Source organism: Pteropus alecto, unplaced genomic scaffold (assembly GCF_000325575.1).
Source record: "Pteropus alecto unplaced genomic scaffold, ASM32557v1 scaffold103, whole genome shotgun sequence".
Lineage (NCBI taxonomy): Eukaryota > Metazoa > Chordata > Mammalia > Chiroptera > Pteropodidae > Pteropus > Pteropus alecto.
In genome coordinates, this window is record NW_006436288.1 from 10,773,273 (window position 1) to 10,798,715 (window position 25,443).

The 25,443-nt window shown below is 32.1% G+C and overlaps 1 protein-coding gene across 3 annotated transcripts; it reads left to right on the plus strand.

Moving 5' to 3' along the window:
- The first annotated feature begins 100 nt into the window (after window positions 1-100).
- Window positions 101-25,211, plus strand: FGFR1OP2 (FGFR1 oncogene partner 2). Of its 3 annotated transcripts, XM_006912700.3 has the most exons (7): window positions 102-366; window positions 12,587-12,735; window positions 15,008-15,125; window positions 16,327-16,469; window positions 19,053-19,166; window positions 21,678-21,791; window positions 23,177-25,211. In XM_006912700.3, the coding sequence occupies exons 2-7, from the start codon at window positions 12,601-12,603 to the stop codon at window positions 23,312-23,314; spliced, it is 762 nt and encodes a 253-aa protein (XP_006912762.1). In that variant the 5' UTR covers window positions 102-366; window positions 12,587-12,600; the 3' UTR covers window positions 23,315-25,211. The 3 variants fall into 3 exon arrangements, with proteins under 3 accessions (XP_006912763.1, XP_006912762.1, XP_015445554.1); XM_006912701.3 differs by lacking the exon at window positions 19,053-19,166 and having other exon boundaries at window positions 101-366; XM_015590068.2 differs by lacking the exon at window positions 23,177-25,211 and having other exon boundaries at window positions 103-366; window positions 19,053-19,196.
- The last annotated feature ends 232 nt before the right edge of the window (window positions 25,212-25,443 follow it).

Genomic DNA, 25,443 nt, shown 5'->3' on the forward strand with positions numbered 1-25,443 from the left:
AGATTAATGGGGAGGGACTTACGATGGACACGCCCTCACCTCACGCGCATGTCAGCGAGAAGCTGCAATAAATCTCTCGCCCTGCCCCACAACAGTGACGCAAGGAAGGAAATCTCGCGAGGTTGTGGTACTGTGGCAGCCCTTGCCGGAGGCGGTTGGCGGAGGTTTACCCCGAGCCAGTGATGGGTATGAGCCCCGCTTATCCCCTAGCCGTTCCCCGACTGTCGCTATCCGGTTCTGCGTCTGCTTGCTGAAGAAACTGAACAGGCGAGAGGAGTCTCTTCCCTTGGGTGAATAGGTCCCCTGTTGGCAGAGGCTTTGAGCCCTAGTCGCCACAGCTGACGGCTGCGAGGGATTGAAACCAGAGTAAGTGGAATAAACCCAGTGTCGAGAACAGACGTAGGGAGCCGAAAGCTTCCTTCCCCTGGGCCGCTCTAATGCTTTGCACCAGTTGAACTACTGGCCGCCCGATCCTGGTCGTTTTCCCCTGCTGGTTGCCGGCTCCTGGGAGTGGTACTTCCCCTCCCCGGCCTCTGCTCTGAGCTCGTCTTTCCGGGACTGAGGTGTGGAAAGTTTAAGGAAAAGCCTTGCCCCTAATTCTGTGGACACACCTTCCCTATCTGTTTTCTTCCTGCCTAACCCACCTGTGAGCTCAACATTGAGGGGAGGGAAGAGGGGCCCTTTTCGGGTCTCAGTTTACCTCTTTACAGCATATAACATGGATAACTATTCCCTTTTTCTTGAAACTGCCCTTCAGAGAATATTACTCTTTTCTATGTTTTCTTCTTGCTTTTCTTCTGTATCCCATTTTTGATAATGGTACCAGTGTACATTCTGCTGTCCAGACTAGAAACCTTCGTCTTTGATTCTGCATTTCCACTCGCACAGCAGTATATTATTTATTCTTTCGCCAGAATTCTTACATTTGCCCTCCTTCAACTAAGTTTTCCCACCATTATCCTTCCTATACAGTTATCATTCTGAAATACACATCTGTTTATTATCACTCCTTTCCTTAAACATTTCGATAACTGTATTGCTGACAGAATTATCTTCTCATGGTTAACCATTATCATTCATGACCTTTTCCTATCTGTCCCAATCCATTTTACCTTGTTAGTCTCATCTTGCTTCTCCAAATACCTTATTACCCAACCATATCAGGCTGTTTCTCCAAACATGTCGTGCACTTTCACAGCTCTGTGCCTTTGTATGTGCTGTGCCATATGTCCAGAGTGCTTACTCTTCCTTTTTTATTTATTTATTTTTTTACCACCTGTCAAAACCCAATTCGTAGATCATTGTCACCTGAAACTCCCCCAGTTGACGTTGGTAAAACCACTGTGCTCTCAAAGCACTTGAAACAGTTCTGCAGTATTTATCAGGTTTAGGTTATAATATTTGTTCATGTATCTGTCTTGTGCTAGTTTAAGCTTGAGTCTGGAATGATGTCTTATTCATCTTTGTAACAAAAGCTTGTCCAATGTTTGGCACATAGCAGACATTTACATATATGTGTATAAATATAATGTAATAATTCTAAAGATTCACCATAGAAGTTCTGAGTGCCCTTAAGAGCACAGAATTTTTTACAGGCAGAAGGAACCTGTATTAAGTGGACACTGACCTGTTTCGAATATGAAAAACCCTGTACCTCTTAACACACAGTAATTATAGTGTTAGTATTTGTTGATTGAAATTATGCATAATGGTGAAAAAAAACTGCTTTTAAATGATTTTGTATTTTATCATACTAGTATGTGTCTATTTGGAAAATAATGGAATATATGTGTAAGAGAAATGTTTTAGACTGTAGGCCATCCTTGATGTATGTACATCTATACAACTCTTCCAGTGACTCCTTGGCCCATAGGTTAGGAATAATTGATTTAGATTTGAATTGTCATATTTGTTTGAACATCTATGTATATGCAATGTATATTTAGCTACAATTCTAAGGTAATGTATGTAATTTAGAAAAAATTTCTGTGTCCTTTCAGATTCTGTTCCTTCCAACTTTAAAAACTCATCTGCATCATAAAGCTGCTTCATATACTTGAAACGTGTTCATTCCATCATTTGCAGGGCCTGAAAAATGTTCTGTGCTTTCAAATGCAGTGATATGTCTCAAGATGCTTATTTTTATATGTAGTTTGCATGCATTCTTTCTTGATCTCCATAGATATGTCTTATATAAGTTTATAAGAAAGCCATACTATGCCATTTTATTTTTCTGTTTACATATGTGTCTGTTAATGTTATCTACTTATTAACATTAGAAGTACCTACCTGAACAATCCAATAAAAATTTTTAACTAAACTAGATTGTTGACATTTGAAGTCACTTCAGTGGCATATCAGTAGCCACAATATTTCTGTAGATCCAGCTATAGAATGGTTGGATTTGTGCATAAAAGAGAAGGAAGAGTGGCTTGAATTTCTTTAAAATTTTCTTAGCCAAATTTAAAACTAAACAACTGTCAGTTGCTGTCATGGGTGGGTGGTGTTTTCTCTTTTATCAGCAGCAGAATGTTCTGAACCGTGTGCCAGGAGTCTGACTATGAATGCCTTTGGGTGGTAAAGTGGGCGGGTAACTAATGTAACTAATGCAAAAGGAAAAACCCTGCTTTAGAAAAATTTCACCTGTAATTTGAGCCTACCTATAGAAGATAATGTAAGCAAGTACACTATGACTAGTAAGATAAGCACTATAAAAATAGATAAAATGAGAATATTTCTTTTTTTTTATGGGAGTCTCTTTTTTAAAATTTAAAGCTTGTGAGAGAGTTTGGAAAACAACTTTCCTCCCACTCCACTTACCAACCAAAAAAGAAGGAAAGCAGAATATTTTTCATAAAAGGTGGCAAAGTAAATGCACATTATAAAATATTTTGAACTTTTCTGTGGTTTTACATACAGGAAATGAACATGCAGATTCTTAGAAACGCTGTGTCACTGTTTTTCTGAAGTGCTAATAAAATTATGCTTTGAATTACCTGATGTTTATAATTTATTTCTCTGAATAGCTATATTTTTATAGTTACAAAATAAATTTTAAATTTGTTTTTTTATAGTAGTTTATATAGTTTATTTTTATAGTAGTATTTCATTATGCAATCTAGTGAATGTTATTTTAAATGGATATTAATTGTAATTTCAAAAAGCATGTTAGTAAACAGTTATTGGTCTTATACTATAATGCCAGTTAAAATGGATGCTGGTTTTTTATTAGTTATAAGGGAAAATATTTGAAATTTTATTGTTTTTATTCATTTTCATTTATACTCCCACTTATTTTCTCTTTCTGGCTTGAAATGCAATTTTTATACTATCTTGGAAGTCTCATTAATGGGGTAGGGTCAGGGAAATTTGCTGTTTTTCCAGTGAGGGAAACCAAGATAATTTTATTTTATTTTATTTTTTTCCAAAATAATTTTAATGTAGGTAAAAGCAAACAGGGCCCTGAGGTTCCACCTTGGCTCCTGAGTAGAGCACTAGACTGGGAATCAGAAATTCTTTTTATCTGGCTTGGCTCCTTCCTTGCCATTCAGCTCCTTTCATTTGGAATCTCTGTCTATTTTCTCATTGATAAAATGGAAATAACGCTTGTCATGTTGACCAAAAGACAATATAAGGTAGTAGTTCTAAGGTTCAGAAAGCTACCAAGAATTCAAATTAATTAAAATTATTACCTAGCAGTTTGATTTTATTCTACAGTGCTATAGAGGTCTATTGGATTGAATTAGGTTGGAAAGAAGGCTAAAAATAGGTAAAGCAATTTTGAAGAAGAAAAAGATGACTCGCCGTATCAGTAAGTTTATTTTACAACTATTAACAGTTGAGGCAGCATGGTACTGATATATTGATAGATAAATAGACCCAGATAGACTAGGGAGCTCAGAAATGTACCCATAACATTTATTGAAAACAAACAGGTTTGTCATTAATATTCCATGGGATTATTCCAACCACAAAAAATATAATTGTGTGACATGATAGAGGTGCTAATTATCACTAAGATGGCAATCTTATTACAATATATAAATGTATCAAATCAACATGTTGTACACCTTAAAATTACATAATGTTATATGTCAAGTGTATTTCAATTAAAAAAACTCAGTTGGGGAAGAATGTACTATCCAATAAATGAGACTGGGGCAACTAGTTGCCCCATAATAAAAAAAACTAGATGCCTTCCTTATACCATACATGCAAATGAACACCAGATGCATTAAAGACAAAGGCAAAACCTTGGGGATGGAGTGGTATTGTTTTTTTAAATTTTAAAATTAACATATAGTCTTATTTTAGATTACAGTTCTCATTTTAACATGTATACAGGATCATGTAATCACCACTGCAATCAGGGTGTAGAACTATCCATCATCCCAGAATACTCCCTTGTGCCACACTCTCTTCCCACCCCTAACTCCTGACAGCCACTGATTTCTTATCCATCATTATAGTTTTATCCTTTTGGTAGTGCAGGTCAATGAAAACAGTATGTAACCTTTTGAGACTATCTTCTCTCAGCATAATGCCTTTGAGATTCATCTAAGTTGTTGCCTATATCAGTAGTTTGTTTTATATTGCTGACTCATTCCATTGTATGGATTATATGTACTGCAATTCATTTATCCACTCATTTCTCTGCAGAACATACCCAGAAGTGGTATTGCTGAGTTATATGGTAGCTGTATATTTAACTTTGTAAGAAATTGCCAAACCATTTTCCAAAATACCCAGATCATTTTGCATTCTCACCAGCATTGTATGAGAGTTCCATTTGCTCTGCATCCTTGTCAGCACTCGGTTTGTCATTTTAGCTATTTTAATAGGGCTGTAGTGGATTTCATCATGGTTTCAATTACATTTCTTTAATAGCCAATGATGATGAACATATTTTCATATGCTTATTTGTCATCCATATATCTTTTTGGTTCAGTGTTAAAATCTTTTGCTCATTTGAAAAAATGAATCATTTTTTTTTTTTTTTTAGTTTAGAGAGTTATATATGTCTTCTAGATAAAAAGTCCTTTGTCAGATATTTGCAGATATTTTTCCCAGTCTACAGTTTGTTTTTTGACTGTCTTAACAGTGCTTTTCAAGTTGCTAATTTTAAGGAAAGCCGGCTTATTAAAATTTTCTTTTATGAATCAAACTTTTGGTATCATGTCTAAAAAATCTTTGCCTAACCCCAAGTCACAAAGATTTTCTCTGCTTTTCATTTTACATTTAGATCTGTGGTCCATTTTGAGCAAATTTTTGTATAAAATGTAACAATTATGTCAGTTAATTTTTGGCATGTAGATGTCCTGTCTTCCAACACTATCTGTTAAAAAGACTATTTTCTCAAGTTGTGTAAGATTGTTATTATTTCTTCTTTATATGTTTGATAAAATTTGCCATTGAAACCAAATTGAGATTTTTTTTTGCATATTTTTAACTACAAATTCAATTTCTTTAATAGTTATAGTAGTCTATAGAATAGTTTATATAGGACTTTAATCATTACAACTATAATTATGCCTAATAGTTATAGAACTATTTATCATTATCTCTTTACTCTTGTGCGACTTTATTTGATTTGTGGTTTTGAAGGAATTAGTCTATTTCATCTAAAGTATCTAATTCATGTGTATGAATTTATTGTATTCACTTACACTTTTAATGAATTAGGAGTCTGCAGTGATACCGCTTCTTTCATTCCTGACAGTGATTTGTAGCTTCTCTGTTTCTTTTTTCTTGATCAGTTTTGCTGGAGGTTGACCTACTTTACTTGTTTTTTTTCAAAGAACTACCTTTTGGTTTCATTAGTCTTTCTCTGTTGCTTTCCTGTATTCAATTCATTGATTTCTGCTTTTTGATTATTTCCTCCTTTCTATTTACTTTGTTTATTTTACTCTACTTTTTCAGATTTCATAAGGTTGAGGCTTAGATAATTGATTTGAGATCTTTCTCATTTTCTAATAAGTTAATGCTATAGATTTCTTTCAAAGTACTGTTTTACATGCATGCCAAAATTTTGATATCTTGTGTTTTGTGTCTGTTTAGATCAAAATATTCTCTAATTTTCAAAAATACTTTTTTTTTGACTTGCGTATTATTTATAAATGATGTTTGGAGATTTTCTTAATTCCATTATGGTCAGAGAACATAATTTGTATGATTGCAATTCTTTTAAATTTCTTAAGGTTTTTTTGTGATCCATGATATGATCTATCCTAGTGAATGTCCCATGTGCACTTAATGTGTATTCTGCTGTTGTTGATTGTAGCTTTTTATAAATATCAATTCAGCCCATTTAGTTGATTGTGTCTGTTTATTTCTTCTGTTTATTTAGTTGATTGTGTCTGTTTATTTCTTCTGTATTCTTGCTGATATTATGTGTACAAGTTCTATCATTTACTAAGAAAAGTGCAGAAGTTTTCAGAAGTAAGTGATATGTCTACTTACCCTTTTGGTTCTTTCAGTTTTTGTTCTATGTATTTAGAAGCTCTCTAGTTAGGTATATACACATGTAGTATTCTTATGTCTTCTTGGTGAATTGACCCTTTTATCATTATGTAACGTACTCTTTGTCCCTGGTAATTTTTTTTTCTCTAAAGTCTACTTCATCTACATGTTAATATAACCACTTCAGCTCTTCTTTTTTTTTTTAATAACACCTTTATTGAGATATAATTCACATATCATACACCTTCATTGAGCTGTAATTCACATACCGTTTAAACGGGTGAGTAGCCAGTTAAAGCATACAATTTGATGAGGTTTTTTATATTTACAGAATTGTGCAACCCATTACCACAATCAATTTTAGAATATTTTCATCAGTCCAGAAAGAAATCCTGTGTCCATTAACAATCACTCGCCATTCTCCGCTACGTACCCACAACCTCCCCATCTTCCTAACATGCTAGATAACCACTAATTTACTTTCTGTCTCTATGGATTTTCCTCTTCTGGACATCCTATAAATGGAATCATAAAATGTATGGTTTTTTTGTGACTGGCTTCTTTCACTTAGCATATTTTTTTCAATTTTCATTCATGTTGCAGCATGTACTAATACATCATTCCTTTTTTTTTTTTTTTGCTAAAAATATTCCACTTTATGGATATATCACATTTATTCATCAGTTGATAGACATTTGGGTTAGTTCTTTTTGACTATTATGAATAATGTTCCTATGAACATTCATGTACAGTTTTTGACATGGACATGTTTACATTTTTGGTGTGTACCTAGGAGTGGAATTGCTGGGTCATATGTTTAACCTTTTGAGGAACTGCATTTTCCATCCAGCAGTTTATGAAAGTTCCAAATTCTCTATATCCTAGCCAGCACTATCATCTGTCCTTTTTTATAGCCATCACAGTAGCTGTGAAGTGTCTCATTGTGGTTTTGATTTGCATTTTCCTGATAGCTAATCACGTTGAGCATCTTTTCATGTGCTTATTAACACTCCAGCTTTGTTTTGATTGGCATTTATATAGTGTATCTTTTTCCATTCTTTAACCTACCTATATCATGTTTGAAGTGAGTTTCCTATAGACAGCTTATAGTTGGGTTCTGTTGTTGTAATTCATCCTGGTAATCTTTTTTTTAAAAAATTAAATCTTTTAATTTATCTTTTAATTCGTGTGTTTAGAACATTTATATCTAGTGTAATTATTAATATTTTTAAATTAAGATGCATTATCTTATCATTTGTTTTCTGCTTGTTCCTTCAGTATTTTGTTCCTTTGTTTCCCTTTTTTGCCGCCTTTTGGATTATTGAGCATTTTTAATTTTTTAATTCATCTATTGTGGTTTAAACCATTATCTCTATACAACTTTTCTAGGTGTTTCTCAAGGAATTACTATGTATGTATATAACTTTTTCACAGCCTACTTGCAATTGACATTTTATCATTTCAAGTTAAATGTTGAAACTTTCTCAATATATGGGTCTATTATGTTACAGCTATAGTTATATTACATATTACATCTACGTAAATTGAAAATTCTACCTGTCTTATAGTTCAGACAAAAGTTATAGTCCTTGTTTTCAAACATCAGATACTTTAAAGCACTGACAAAAAATAGTTTATTATATTTGCCTGGATATTTGATTTCTGTTACTCTTTATTGCAAATACTCTAAGTTTCCTTTTGATATTTTGCTTCTCTCTGAAGAATTTCTTTTAGAACAGATCTACTAGAAATGAATTCTTTTCTTCTTCATCTGAGAATGATTCTTATTTCAGATTAGAATTCAGGGCTAACAGTTCTGTTCTTTTAGCACTTTAAGTGTTCCACTCTCTACTGGCCTTTTAAGATTTTTCTTACAATATGTCTGAACTTGGACCTTCTTGGATTTATCCTTTTGGGAGTTGCTGAGTACTGGGAATGATGAAAACAGGAAGATTCCTTAGAAGGAGGCAAAATGTACCATAATTTAAATTCATAAATAACTGTTCTAGTTAAATATGTTTCCATATTACTTGATTGATAAATTAGAATGTCTTTGTTAGGACACACAAACTATAATAGTATTTTAACCATTATAAATATTATGGCTTTTCAACAGGGGACTTTTTAAACCTATCCATAACACAAACATACTAGTCTACTACTAGTACATTCAGGAATGTTACAAATTCCTAAACAATGGAGAGAGGTAACCCTATAAAATCCACTGGGAGATGTTCGGAAAATCCTTTAGGAATGGTTTTAGTGCTTGTTTCACCCTTACAGTTTTTCCAGATTAGTTTATTTATAAGTAAGGCATGCACTGGGTCACATCATTTGCTATCCAAGAAATTTTCTATTTAATATTGTGGCTAGTTTTTTTTTCCTATTATATGAAATGTTTCTTTAGTTTCCAGTTGCCATTTGAAATTTTATCTGGTGTTATCAGGTAGCCGTTCTGATAGTGGCGGCTCTTATCTCATGGTTTTTATAACTTGATCATCATGTTTCTTTTTGGAATTTATCAGGCCAGATTTTGTGTGTCTTTGGTGGAATCTTTGAACTTCTCCATTAATTTGTTATGATTTTGTTTATATGAGGCCCTTGCATAAGGACATTTAGCCAAAGCAGACTGTTTATAGAGTACTTTAATATTGTTACGTAGTATCTATAGTATATTATTCTAGCTTGTATAGTATCTTTTTTACCTCCCTATCTCTACTTTTATTATTTTAGGTAGCATCAAGCCATCAAGTAGTTAATGTATTTGTTATTCTTAAGGCATATCCGAGGAACTTTTTTTCTTTGCAGAATTTCAAAGATATGAATCATTCCAAAAACAATCTAGGTATCAGTATATAAATTTACTCTTTTATTTTAGACACTCTGTCTTGCAGGGCCACAGTTAAGTCATTTGATCAGTTTGGCTTCTGGTAAGAAATTGAATTTTACCACAGTGACTGAAGTACCTATGTATATCAAGCCTGGCATTGTCACTTTTTGTGTTTAATAAAAACCTGTTAAATTTCTTGTGTATGACATCTTCACATAACGTTTTTATGGATGTATATATATCTGACTTGGGGAGAATTGGGGAAGAACAGAGCTTTTAAATTTGTTTTAAACAGCCCTGCCTGTTACATTTTGTGCTCTTAACCAATTAAAGGGGCCAATGACCAAAAAAAATTTTTAAGCCATTGACAAACAATAAAATCAAGATTTGGTATAGAGAATTCAAAAGTTTTGTTTTGGGTTTGGACACTTCTTGATTTATAGAAACATAGTCATGAAATTTTCCTTCAACAGGTATAGTCATTGTGATAAGACTGTTACACCACTGGCTGGTAATATGAAAAGGAAAAAATAACAATATTTCATAATTATTCAACTAGTAGAAATTTTAGGATTTCCTTTAACAATAGGGATTTGCTACATATGGTAACATTAGGCTTAAAGACCTAGTGCAGGCTCTGAAGATGCTTTGACTAATTTAGTTGAGGCCTGTGATTGCTCTGAGGCAAGGATACTAAGCCTTAGCTACTGAATTATGGCATAGGATTTAATAGGCAGTGGGTCCTTACTGCCATATTGCTGAATTAATATCCCCACAACACAGCATAACCTCTTCATATTTCAAAAGGAAAGATTTATGATGATCTAGAATGACTCCATCTAGATTCAGGGCTCTGTTCCAATTAGTCTATGCCTATGGATTCTTTTGCCCAGGAGATTCTGGGAGCATAGTTTGTTTGTTTTTGTTTTTCTTTTTGGCAACTTACTGAATTTCACACAGTATAGGTATTATGTCAAATCACCTATCAACTGATCCTATGTAGGCACTTTAGCGTATTTTATTTGGAAGCAGATCCTATTTTAAATTTGTAGATGTTGCGTAACAGAGCATAAAGGAGTATTCTTCTGATAGTGGCCCCAATAATACCATTTACAGATTGGGACTTGGGGTTGTTAGAGATTCCTCGTGCTTAAGTTCTATTAACTCAAGATCTCAGCATACCAATTGAAGAAGCTAACTATTGACTATTTCATGTTTTGTCTTCTAATTTTTTGAGCTCCTCTTAAACATATTAGTTATTGATTTTAACATCAAAAGTTTCTAATAGAACGACAAATCCTAAAATTTATATGGAACCACAGAAAACCCCAAATAGCCCCCCAAAATCTTGAAAAATAAAAAAGTGGAAGGTTTCACACTCCCTGATATCAAGCTATATTACAGTGCTATGGTTATCAAAACAAGACGATACTCACATAAAAACAGACACATATATCAAAGGAACAGAATAGAAAGCCCGTAAATAAACCCAGACCTATATGTTCATTTAATCTATGACAAAGGAGGCAAGAATATATAATGGGGAAAGTCAACCTATTCAATAAGTAGTGTTGGGAAAACTGGACAGACACATGCAAAATAATGAAGTTGGACCACCATATACAAAAATAAACTCAAAACGGTGAAAGACTTAAATATAAGACCTGAAACCATAAAACTCCTAGAAGAAAACATAGGCAGTAAACTCTTCAGCATTGCTCTTAGCAATGTCTTTCTGGATATGTCTCCTCAGGCAAGGGCAACAACAACAACAAAATAAACAAATGGGACTGTATCAAACTGAAAAGGTTTTGTACAGCAAAGGATACCATCAACAAAACAAAAAGACAACCTGATGAATGGAAGAAGATATTCACAAATGATATATCTGGTAGGGGTTAATATTCAAAATATATAAGAAACTCATACAACTTAACACCCAAAAAAATCTACTTAAATAAAATATGAAATCTTGGATAGATATTTCTCCAAAGAAGACATACAGATGGCCAACAGATGTATGAAAAGATGCTCAACATCACTAATCAAGGAAATGCAAATTAAAACAAGATAACACTTCACACCTGTCAGAATGACTATCATTAAAAAACCAACAAATAAGTGCTGGTGAGGATGCGGAGAAAGGGAACTCTCATACACTGTTGGGATTGTAACTTAGTGCAGCCACTATGGAAAACAGTATGGAGGTTCCTCAAAAATTAAAAATAGAGCTGCTGTACAACCCAGCAATTCTCCTTCTGGGTATTTATCCAAAGAAAACAAAAACATTAATTTGAAAAGATACTCACGCATATGTTCATTGCAGCTTTACTAGAAATAGCCAAGATACGGAAGCAACTTAGATGTCTATCAATAAATGAATGGATAAAGAAGTGGTATTTATATTCAATGAAATATTATTCAGCAATAAAAAAAAGTGATATCTTGCCATTTGTGAACATAGATGGATGTAGAGGGTATTTTTCTAAATGAAATAAGTCAGAGAAAGAAATACCATAGATCTAATGTGGAGTCTAAAAAAAAATGAAACAAATGAAAACAGAAACAGACCCATAGATACAGAGATCAAGTTGATGGTTGCCAAAGGGGAGGAGAGTAAGAGGTGGGAATTTAAAAAAACAGTTTCCTGTGATAGCCAGTGTTGTTCGAAGTCAAAACTTTTTTTTTTTTTTTTTTTTTTGCCATTTGCTAAGGAAAGTGCAAGAGTTAGGATTATACTGCAACTTCATATAAGTGGCAGAAGTTCCTCCAGAAGAAGGTTGATACTTTGATATAGCATGACGCATAGAAGCCACTTTGGTTGGTTGATAGTATGTGTTTGTGAACATCATCTCAGATCGCCTGATCAGGCAAAGGCTGAGGATCTTTTTATAGTCAGAGAAAGACACTTATTAACTACAGAATAGAGATTAATAAAGTGACGTTTTCCACAGATGAAAAGATAGTGCCCTCATGAAGAGCACAGTGTTTATACAATATAAAATGTACTCATTAGATGTGTACTTTTCTCACCATAAATTCAAAGTATTTTAAATACATTCTGATTATGTCTGCAGATTGTTTATATATGTTCTAATTTTTTAGAACATTATAAATTCACTTTCAAGCTTGTGCCATCCTAACAGAAGCAAGATCCCAGGCATTCTTAGATGTTTTCTCTTCCCAGACAACAATCCTCTAACCAATGTAGCTTCAGAAGCATGTCTGTGTTAACATGAAACAAATAAGATGATATACTGGCTTTGTTTTAAGTCTTGATTTTAATTTTAATTGTAGATATTCCTTTAGAAATGAGTTGCACAATTGAGAAGGCACTTGCTGATGCCAAAGCTCTTGTTGAAAGATTGCGAGATCATGACGATGCAGCAGAATCTCTGATTGAGCAAACCACAGCTCTCAACAAGCGAGTAGAAGCAATGAAGCAGGTTTGATTTTTTTTCTTTCTTGTTGATTCCATTTTTTAAAAAAGCAGTTATTGACATTTACATATTGCTTGAATTATAAACTTCTGCCTAATTGTTATTTTTTTAATGCTCTCTAAAATTTAAAAGTAGATTAACTTGTATTTCAGTTTTACTTTAGACTAGAATATAGTTTTGTCATCTTCAGGTGACGTGTGTATGTATATATATATATATATTCTAAAACCTGTAGACTTAATCACTTTTTTCTTACAGAGATGTACATTTGAATTAAGAAAATATATGAATTTATTATGTCTAGATACTTTTGACAAAGACCAGATAATATCTTTTACTAACATGGACACATATTCTGTCTCATATTTTATAATGTAGAAATGTTTCTATTTTTCTTTATAAAAGTACTCACGTGCTGTTTTTTAACAATAACAAAAAATTTTAGTGATGCAGGACGATACGTATTCTATAACTTAATATAGTTATTGCATTTGTACTTGCTACCTTATTTTTTATTTAATGCTGCCAATTAAAGAAGAAATGAAAAGAGCTTCAGTTCTTGTTATCCTTAACTGTGTATATAAGAACTTTCCAGTGGACCATGGGAGTTTAGCTACCATTTTAAGCCCTCTTATAAAAATTTTCAACTCTAACAGAATTATAGAATCTCTGGTATTATAATGGAAATCAGTGTGGGTCGGAGGCGGGGGATGTATATTTATAGCCTACTCGCATGAAACTCTTCTATTTTGTAGAAGGAAGGAACCCCGAGATACCACTTTTTTCAAAGCTACTGGTAATAATGGCAAATTTACTTATTTTATTTTGTAACTCTGCGTTCCTAAACAGATTACAAACCTCCCTAACTGTCCAGCTTGCCTCATGCGTTCCAGTAGACATATATCTGGTATTTAGTTGTAAAAAAAGGAGTTTGACCAAATTTAGAACCAGGAATATTATAATGAATATGTTACTAAGTGGCTCATCAAAATGTCTTGAAAATAAAGGAGTGCAATTTTAAAGTTATATTCCTACTTATTAAAAATTAAAAGAAACAATAATTTTGCATTTCTTTTGCATATGTTATTGACATGTAATTCACATACCATAAAATTTACCTCTTCGAAGGGCATAGTTCATTGGATTTTAGTATATTCACAGGTTATGCAAGCATATTCACTAATTCCAGAATATTCTTATCACCGCAAAAGCCAGTGCCTCCCTTCTCCAAGCTCCTGGCAACCAATAATCTTTCTATATCTATGAATTTGTGTATTTTGGACATTTCATATGTACGGAATCATACAGTCTGTGGCTTTTAGTGACTGATTTCTTAACATATTTTAAATGTTCATCCATATTATAGCATGTATCAGTACTTCATTCCTTTTTATTGCCTAATAATATTCCATTGTAAGGACACATTACATTCTGTGAATTCATTTATCAGTTGGACATTTGGATTGATTCTGTGTTTTAGCTATTATAAATAATACTGGTATGAATACTTATATACAGGTTTCTATGTGGACATATTTTCAGTTATCTTAGGTATATTCCTGAGAGTGGAATGAATGGATCATATAATAGCTCTGTTTAACATTTTGACAATCTTCCAGAATTTTTCAGAGTGGCTACATCGTTTTACATTCCCATCAACAATATATGAGGGTTATAGTTTCTACACATTCTTTTCAACACTTGTTATTATTTGTCTTTTTTATTAAAGTCATCCTAGCAGTTATGAAGTGTATCTCTTGCTGAATTGCATTTCACTAATGACTAATGATGTTAAACATCTTTTCATGTACTTGCCATTTGTATATCTTCTTTAGAGCAATGTCTCTTCAAATTCCTTTTCAATTTTTTTCTCAGCTTTACTGAGATATAATTGACATATAACATTGTATAAGTTCAAAGTATACAATATAATTTGATACACTTATATATTGCAAAGTATTACCACAATAACACCTCCTTCACCTCACATAATTACCTTTCGGGTGTGTGTGATGAGAACATTTAAGATCCACTGTCTTAGCAATTTTCAGGTACACAATACAGTATTGTTATTCATACTCTATATTAGATCTCCAGAACTTATTATTTAATTTGCTCACCTTTTAATCGAATTATTTTTCTTATTATCATCAAGTTGTGAGAGTTCTTTATATATTCTGGATACTATCTCCTTATCAGATATATGTCTCAGATAGATATTTTCAAGTATTTTCTTCCCATGTGTGTGCGTGTTTTTTTTTTTTAATATTTTCATTAGTATCAGGAAGAAATTCAAGAACTTAATGAAGTTGCGAGACATCGGCCACGGTCCACATTAGTTATGGGAATACAGCAAGAAAACAGACAAATCAGAGAACTGCAGCAAGAGAACAAAGGCAAGATATAGTATCACTATGTATAGCAAATCAAGAGAACTTTAATCTGCAATTATACTATCAAGTTGGGATCAATTAATATTTTAATATTTTCAAAAATGGGAAAACAGTAAACTAAATTTACTTTTTGACATTAATCTCATTTCTAGTTCATATGTCTAAATCATATTTATTGTTCTTTATCCCGCCCTACATTTGAATGTCTACCTTGCTTGTAGTCATCTTAGATTCTCATTATAAATATTAGTTTGTACCACTGCTTTGGTCTCCAGCTTAGGTGTTCATAGTCTCTTGCTTGAACTGTTCTAATTGGTTTCTCTGACTCTATTTTCTTTTTCCCTTGCAATCCATTTTCAACACAGGCATCACATTAATTTTTCAAAAACATATCTGATCATATTATTCTTTTGTTTAAGAACCTTCATTGTATATCTGGTCCTCAGTTAACAACATTTTGTTTCATTATAATGTTGATGAGATACCATAGGAACTTAACTCTTATTTATGTCAGTTAGCCTATGGTAAAATCAATTTTGTTAAACATCAATTTGCTTAAAGTTGCAATCAGTAATGTTAAGTGAGGACTTATTGTATACTTATTTCTTTATCCAATGGCCTCAAAAGTCAATTCCAGCCTTCTTTTTTGTCTTCTTCCCATACCTCTCTTCTCCATGAAACCCTTGCTCTTGCCATCCCGAACTAGTTTCTGAACATATCATCCACTTTCACACCTCCCTGCTTAGAATACCCTTTCCTTTATTTTTCACCTTAAGAAGTGCAAATTCATCTCAATACTACTGTGAAGCTTTCACCAGTTTCTCCCCACAGACTTCTCATATATATTTGAGTAGAGCTCCACTCTAACCATGTTGTATTATAATTATTTATATATTTGTTTTCTCCACTAGACTCTGAGCTCTATGGCCTTTTGGTATTCCTAATATAGATCATCATCTGATATGTAATTGTTCAGTAAATATTTGTTGAAATAATTCTCAAAAACTGAATTTAAAGTGATCATTTAAAAAACTAACAAAGGACTTCATTTGGTATGCTTTATTTCTATATAGATAGATTTCTATACATCATGTTTTCTTTTTAAAATATCCTCTTTATAAGTTGTTTTTTTGATAAATGTAATAGAATGTAAGATAAATATGGAAGAGAATGTTTGAATAAAATACACTGTTATCCTTGATAGAATTACGTACATCCCTGGAAGAACATCAGTCTGCCTTAGAACTTATAATGAGCAAATATCGTGAGCAAATGTTCAGATTGCTAATGGCTAGCAAAAAAGATGATCCAGGTATAATAATGAAGTTGAAAGAGCAGCACTCCAAGGTAATTTATTCTATAAATATAATTTGAAATGAAAAAGAAGGACAGTTAACTTGAGTTCAGATTTTTTTTAAATCACTGGTCTCTATCATGATGTTGAATACTTCATCTTTTTGACATTTGCTACTTTTTCTTATGTTTTTCATTTCTTGTTATGTATCATTTTGCTTGATTTACACTTCTAAATCCCATTTTTCCTAGCAGCTTTAATATATATTAAAAAAAACCTTTATTTGGAAAATAAAGGTAAGTATTCAATTCAAAATTATTTTTATAAGGTTATGTACTTTTAAGAAATATCCTAATAGATTTCTTTATTGCTTTCTCTTGCACAAACAAAAACTGAAATGCTAAGAACTTCTTAAAAATCTGAAAGCAGCCAAAGGTAGATTTGTTTTTCTTAAAACTATTTTTGAAATGAGGCTATTTCGTTCAGGCTATAAAATAATCCTGATTATAATGGAAAAATTATAGGGTCAGAGAGAGGAAGTGAACCAATATATTAAAAATTTACTCCCCTCCCCTCATGTCATATTATCGGGAGCATCATTTTTAGAGACAGAGCTGAACTGATTAGAAATTAATGTTTTTCCTGCCATCTTACTTCTTGTCATCCCTGTGTTTGTTGCCTTTGTGTATGTCCCGGTGTTTGCTAACAACTGCTACAAAGACAATTATTTACTATTTACCTTTTGTTTTAAACTGAATTTTAACTGCTGATGTGAAATAAAAATATTAGAATAGATTATGATTACTAGGCTGGTGAGCTTATTATTAGTTATAACTAATATTTTTTAAGAAATATTGATTGTAATAAGACATTTTTATCTTTCTCAATTACTGAAACACATTGTAGATTCTTTAAAATATTTCTTCCATCTTGATGATTGTAGGTATTTTAAAATTAAGATTAATTCTATTAAAATTAAATACCTACTTAATCTTTATGTGATAACTTTACATATTCGGGAAATTAGTAACAGATACCTCTTGTGTCAAATAGCAAAATAATTAATTAATAAATGAGTTTAATATTAGCTAATCATGCTATTCATCTCCTAACCAAAAGGAAAAGCTTGGATGTTTAAGTGAAATTTTTTTTAATATAAAATGTGTCTATTATTAAATGAGATTATTATAAAAACATTTAAATTTAAATGTATAACTTTTGGGTCTATGGCCATGCCACCCTGAACTAGCCTGATCTCGTCTGATCTCGAAGCTAACAAGGTCATGCCTGATTAGTACTTGGATGGGAAACCACCTAGGAAGACCAGGTACTGTAGGCATAAAAAATAAGGGATTGTAAGCTGACAAGGTCCTTGCAATCTGTGAGATCAACCAAGGGTTGCTTTGCCTAAAATAAACAAACGAACAAATAAATAAATGAAAATAAATGTATAACTTTTGGTATTTTTAAAGGTTACAAAAATGAATTGACTAAAATTATTGGTAAAAATAAATCTTGAGAATTCCAAATGTTCTTATGTTTAAAAACCTAAGAAATTAATTTTTTAAGATCTAAAGAGAAGGACTAGTATGACAAAAAACTGCTTAGAATAAGATACTGCAGCTTGTTAGTTCCATCTGGTAGTAGCTATGACAGAAGCCAACGTTTTCTAAAACACATTAGATCTTACCACTCACCACAGCTGTTTTATTAATTAGCAAAGTTAAGCATTTCTTAAGGCAGCTATAAACCATCTTTTTTCATTCTGTAAATTGAATTCATCATTGTAAGTGCTGGTCTTTGCCTTCCATAAAATGACTATTCAGTTACTTGTTATTAATTCTAACTAATACATATTAATGTTTGTGATTTTGATTTTTCCCAAAAAGGAGACACTTTGACTCAGTTAAAACAAACATTTATTAACATTTATACTGGCTTAGTTATTATTAATAATAAGATGAATGAATGAATAAGTTTTATTACTCTATCATAGGAGCTTACAGTGTAATGGGAGATACAGATAAAAATATAAGTATTGATATAAGGTAGGATGTGATGAATCCTAAAATAGAGATGTGAATTATTACTGGAATACTAGAGGAAACAAGATTAGAGGATAAAGAGAATTTGAGAAGATGCCAAGCAAAGGAAGAAATCCATCTAAATCCAGCTTTGAATTAATTATTGGGAAATCATGTCAACAAGCAGAAGTAGGTGAACAGAGAAACTTATATGATAAAGGCACAGAAATATGAGATTCAAGGACGTGTTTAGGTACTAGTGCTCTGTTATGCCTAAACACAAAAATAATTTTATGACACATTTAGGAGTGACAAACAGAGTCATACATAATAACATTTTGGAATAAGAGACCCTACTAAGAAATAAGAAACTACTGTAATATAGAATTTTCAATAATCTGAAAATTTTTGAACACATTTTAAAAAAAGTTTAAGAAGTACTCATTTTCATGAAAGTACTCATTTTACATTATTTTTGAACAGACGCCTTTTTGGAAATCTTAAAAAAGCAAACATTTCAACCAGTTGGCTAACACGCATGAACTAACACTCATTCAGTTTTTAAATTACGGATAATGTCCGTATTAACATTATAATGACTCTGTACTACAGATTGACATGGTACATCGTAACAACTCCGAAGGATTCTTCCTTGATGCATCTCGACGCATCCTTGAAGCACCTCAACATGGACTGGAGAGGAGACACTTGGAAGCAAATCAGAATGTACACTAAATAAAGCAGTCAACTTTTGGGGTGTGGATGGAAGGGGGGTCCATTTAAAAAGTTTCTTTACATTGCATTTTTCCGCCAGATTAAATCAGCAAATAAATGAAATTACTCTTTTAAATGCTGTGCTTTCAATACCCGTGCAGAAATATTCTGTTTAGAAATGTTAAATCTGTCATTAATTCTCTGTGCATTGTATCACACACATCTTGTTAGATAATGGCAGGCTTTAAAGGTTATTCAGGCCAGCTTTTCATTTTGTGGCTCTTTTCAGCCGTTGCTGCAAAATTTTAGTAAGCTTAACCAGTTATCCTCTTTCTGGACATTAAAGATGTTTTCTGGGCAGTACTTTTAATCTGATTTCATACTAATTTTGTTCAATCACACTGTTAAGTGAACTATTTTAATTCAGATTTTTGATAGTTTGTGAGTTTACAATAAAATTAAATTTGTTCAGGTGTTATGATTTAGTATAATAGTACATTCTATTGTTTCATAGCTGTCTTTTTTTCCCCCTAACTTGTGGCAGGTCTTTATTGAGCAAAGTTGAAATAAACCTAAAACAAAAGTTACAAATGAAAAGCATTTTAACACAGTTCAAGGATTATGTTGCTAACCCTTCGTACCTTTAAGACAGTTTTGAAAGCACAGAACTTGGCCTCTTATGCCCAGTAAAGATCTGTGATACTTCCCCCAAAGTAATATTGTAATAAGTGAACTATCCATGTACTGGGCCTATAAAAATACTGTTTTGTTTGAAGAATTGTGGGTTTTTTTCCTCATGATGATTTTATTAGAACACACTGTGAACTCAAAAAATTAGTAGTATCTTGTTTTCTTCTATTTTAAAGGCAAAAAATTATTTGCTTCCTGTGTAGTCTTTTAACCTAGGTCAGTGCCCTAGGATACCAAATTGTAAACTGAGAAAACTTGTAATTCAAAATTTTTACTCAGTACCCTTATTCATTTTGCTGCTGCACTTAGTCTGTACTTCGCTTACTTTTAAACATTATGCTCCCTTTATATTGGGAGGAATTTAGTCATTAACTATTGCTGAATATGACAGATGTTTGTCTTGATAACATTCTTGCTACCATAATCTAATCCGAGGCTGTCCAATAGAACTTTCTGAAATGGTGGAAATTTTTTAAAATCTGTGCTGTTCAATATGGAAGCTACCAGCCACATGTGGCTATTGAGTACTTGAAGTATCATTAGTGCAACTGAGGAACTGAATTGTTAATGTTTTTAAATGTATTTGATTTTAATTAATATAAATTTAAATAGCACCATATTCAACAGTGTCAATTAGTCCTTTATTTTGCCTTCTTCCTGTATACTAGCATTATATAAATTTCCTCATTAAATAGTATAAGATCCTGCATTTTTATTGGTTAGAAAGATGCTAAGTTTGTGTTTGCTAAAGATATTCCTATTTGTTCTCCATCTTTATTTCTAACAGTTAACTAGTTTTGTAGGTTTTTTGGTGTCTCATTCAAATCCTTTTTACAAATAGGGAATACAGCTATTTAAGAGACAATATTTATTTGCAGAGTTATTAACTTACATTTAATTTTTGTCCTTACTATAATAAAATAACCCTTGATTGCCAGTGAATGATGGTCTTTATAAGCAAAGTAAAAAATAATTATTCTCAAGTTTCTGTTGATTTTAAACCTTTTGTCTGTCTCTTTCACTTTACTGTAAGCTCCTTGAAATCAGGGAACATGTCTTAACAGGATTCATATTCCTATTGCCTAGCACAATGTCTGGCACACTGTTGGTGTTCCAAAAAAAAAAAAAAAAAAGAATGAGATTGGAAGAAATTTATATTACTTGTTAAGCAAAAAAAAAAAAAATGGATATCTATTTTATACTGAAATTATATTTGAACAGTTTGCAAAGAAGATCATTTAATATTTTAATTCTTAAAAGCAGAACTGTTCATTTTACTCAATATTTACTATCTATTTTGTACTGAACACTAATAGAGAAATATAAACAAGGTACAGTTCCTGCTCTCAAAGAGGATTACAAGACAGAAAATGTCCTAGATTGAATTGAGATCAATTTTTAGGCGTGGTAAATACAAAAAAGATTTCTAAATTTGAGGGGAAAAGAGATTGAATATGTCAACAATTTTTATATTTCCCATTACTTTGATCAATAGTATATGTAGATACAAAAAAGAAAAAGTTGCTGATTATTTGTGGTGAGAGGAATATGAAATATGACTACTCTTCCTGCTAGTGGGTTTAGTAACACTTTGCTGCTTTTCTCTAATTCTAGTCCTAACAGAAATTTGCTTTCAAAAGCACATTCATGGTCAGTCAGCTTTCTTGTAAATATCTGTTTGATATATTTCAGTCATGTTAAATACAGTGTAAGAATATAACATTCATATTAAGTGTCAATGCAGGTTTTATAAAAAGGAGACAATCCAAAAATTAAAAAAAAAAAAAAAAAAAAGTATTTCACTGATTTGCAACTCCCATTTCTTTTTTTCAGGAATTACAAGCTCATGTTGACCAGATAACTGAAATGGCAGCAGTAATGAAGAAAGCCATTGAAATTGATGAGCAACAGGGTTGCAAGGAACAGGAAAGAATATTTCAACTTGAAGTAAGTATAAAATTGCAAATTAGGTGAAAATTGCCCAAAGATTTATGCCAAAGATTTATACCCCGTTTTAAAGTGTGTGCATGCGCATGTGTGCATGTGCACTTTTCTGGGATACTGGTAATGTTCTTTTTCTTGATCTGGATACTGGTTATATGGTTATATAACACAAGACCATTTATATACTAATGCCAGAGTCCAGGATCAACAGTAAATTATACCAGTATTTGAGAAAATTTGATCCTATGTTGCTTCTGTTTTTGGGTGAAATACTTCTTCAATTTAGTAATGTTTAAAATTTCTTCATTCTATTAGAGGTCACAATAATGCAGGGAAAATTTTTTTAATCCACAAATAATATTCTTTGAGCACTAGTATTTTTCTGAGGAATATAAATCTTTGTCTCATCCATCCTTTATTTTGTGGTAGTGAACACACAAGTAGAATAATAATCCAAATCAGTAGAATAGACCTTTATGCTTTAAAAGCTTCATTTTGAAATCATGGTGGAGAAATTAGTTATAGAGGGCCAAAAATTGTTTCCCTAAGTGTACAGAGTTCTTTCATTCTTTATAACAGAAGTAAGCAAATTTTTAAAGGGCTAGATAGTAAATCTTCTAGGCTTTGCAAACCAGGTAGTCTCTGTTGCAGCTGCTCAACTCTGCCATTGTAATGCAAAAGAAGACATACACACAAAAAAGTAGATTTAACTATGTTCCAGTAAAATTTAATTTACAATAACAGACCTCAAGCCAGGCCGTAGTTTGCTAATCCCTGTTTTTTATACCATTGAAACTTAGAAAGTAAGACCAAAGACAAAGTAGTAGAGAATAAATTACGAAAGTTATTTTTAAATGTCTGCAAATTTCTTACAGTAACTAATCTAGGGGGAAGAAAAAGGCAAAGTTGTTTACCAGTGCTAGATTTGTTCACTTACTTTCCTTCTTGAAAAATATCACCATCTACTCAGCCAGCCCTGCTGCTGTCAAATTCCAGTGAGGGAAGCAAACCAGATGGCTTGTCCTGCATTCCACACTAAATAATAAAAGTACTAAAGAACTAAGAAGTTCTAGTCCCAGGGTATTATTCATAAACTTTCTGAGTTTATAAAAATATAAATCTAGATGTTATTTTCTTCATCTATACTGTGAATTTAGAATAAGGTTTGCAGTGGTGGAAGACCACAATTGAACACAATTCCTACCTCTTTAAAAAAGTGTTTCCTGGATTCAAGTTGTAAACTTCAACTGTATATATTACTTAGTCCATTTCTGCTGGTTACAGAACTTGCTTTGTTTTTGTCATATGTTTGGTTTTTCTTAAGGTATGTTTGTACTCTTGTCCCTACTTTGATGACTACATCTTTGTTTTTGTTTGCCTTCTTATAGCAAGAAAACAAAGGCTTGAGAGAGATCCTTCAAATAACTCGAGAATCATTTTTGAACCTTAGAAAAGACGATGTGTCAGAAAGTACATCTTTGTCAGCATTAGTGACCAATAGTGACCTGAGTCTGAGGAAGAACTGAAGAGCTTCTCTGAGCTTCTTTACAAGGCTCCAAACCCGTTGCTGGGACTGAACTGCTAAAGTGAATGAATTAACAGAAAGATCAATCTAAAGCTACCCTCTCCCCCATTTTTTTTGTAACATATACAGGGCACTGGCAATGATATTTTTAAGAGATAGGAACCAAAATGCATAGTTCATGGTTAAAGACTTTGTTCCAAAATGTAATCGAAAAGTAAAAACTAAGCCTTTGTTAATTGGTGAACAAATTGAAGATTTTCACAGTGACTGCTGAACATATTAAGAGCTTTCAGTAGTAGTATTGTTGCCTTTCTGGATGATACTTGGATAAACATGATTCCCAATAAATGTTTGGGAATTCATAAAATTATCTCAATTTTAAAATATAGATTTTGCCACAGTTTGGTGAATGGAAGATCATCATACTAAATTTTATCCTCCCTGTTTGATGTCAAAGTTAGCAAACAACTTATGTACCAGGAGACTTCAGCTTTAATGATTGCCTATCTGCCTTCCCATTAATTTAAATTTTTGTCAAAGAAGATTCAGTTTGAAAGGCTGTAGAAATGTTTTATAAGCACCGTAAAAAAAAAGAGGTAAGTTTAGCTGATTTACCATAATTACTACTCAGCTAACAATTGTCTATAACTTGCTAAATATATGAAATATCATTTCAGGAATGAAAGAGAAAGAATACTACTTTCTAAGAAAGAAGATCTTATAAGAGACATATTTAGTAGGTTAAACTACTCCTTTGAAAAAATAAGTTTTGGTTCTAAATCAATAATGAAGATGAGATTTTTCTCTTCTCTGGTTGATCTTTAAGGATATTATATAGATCCTTTAGGTAACAGTAGAAATGTTTGATATAGCAAGCTAGGTATGGTTATTTCAAAATAAATTGGGAAATTCTCTGCCTCACAGGACCCTCATACTCTTAAGGGATACAAAAAGTAAATTAAAATTTCAAAAAAATTTTCTAGATCTATTCTTAAGCACTATCTGGTCCTCATAACCTGTAAGGTTTTTCTTATAACCTCTCAGTCAAAAGCAGGATAAAAAAAGCCTATGGAGTTAGAAGTATTTGTTTTATTTTTTTATAAAATATGTAAATCCAGTATGTAAATTTTTTAAAGCCACCAGAAATAGAAATGTGCTTTAATATCAATTGAAATCCAATTTTTTCTTACTTTGTGATTATAGTATAGAAGGATTAAAAGAAGAGTGTCACATATGATTAAATATACTCATTTATATTAAATACAGATTAAAATTAGCACAACAGAAAATTTACTTTTGAATATATAATTTGTTGAATATGTACAAGGAAATTTTTGTGTATAATTTTGTGTATTGGTAAAATTCAGAACTACTTTTCAGAATTTTTCTATCTTAAGTTTGGGGTAAGTGGGGTTTATAGGGCTGATTAAATAGAACAGGGCTATTGGCCCAAACATTATGTTAATTTTTTTTCTCATTCAGAGGCCTTAATATCTTATAAATAAATGGCAGTTTTTATTTTTTAACTTTTCTATTGTTTTTTTTTTTTTTCAGAAAGTATCCCTTAATTTGATGGCACATTCATTCATATAGTTTTTATCCCAAGTTAGAATTAAAGAAAATAAGCTATACAGTTGAGATTAAGTCTGAGGTAGTTAACTGAGGCAGCTCTATTATAAAACATTACTTGGTAAATAATTATTTTTGTAAATAAGTTAATTTATTCATAGTCTTCCTACTTGGATATAATTTTAAGATCTTGGTGTTTAAAGACATTTACTTTATTATATAGCAACAGTTTTTCATCCCATACTTTTAAGCAGAACCTTAAATTTATGTCTGAAAGTATGTAGTGCAAAGGAGCCTACTTTATCAATAAAAATGAGTGATAAAATTGGTACGCTCTCCAAGTTAATTTGAAAAAAATACTTTCTTACATTTATTTTTAGAGCTTTTTATCTCTTCTTACCACAAAACTAGGACTTAGCAACAACTTCTATCTGTATATTTTAAGAATTGGCAAGAAATTTATTGCTAATCTTGCAACCCTTAAGAGTGGGCTTAAGAGTGTCCCTGCCAAAGGTGTATCCAGGTCCTAACCTAGTATAGCTATAAATGTGACCATATTTG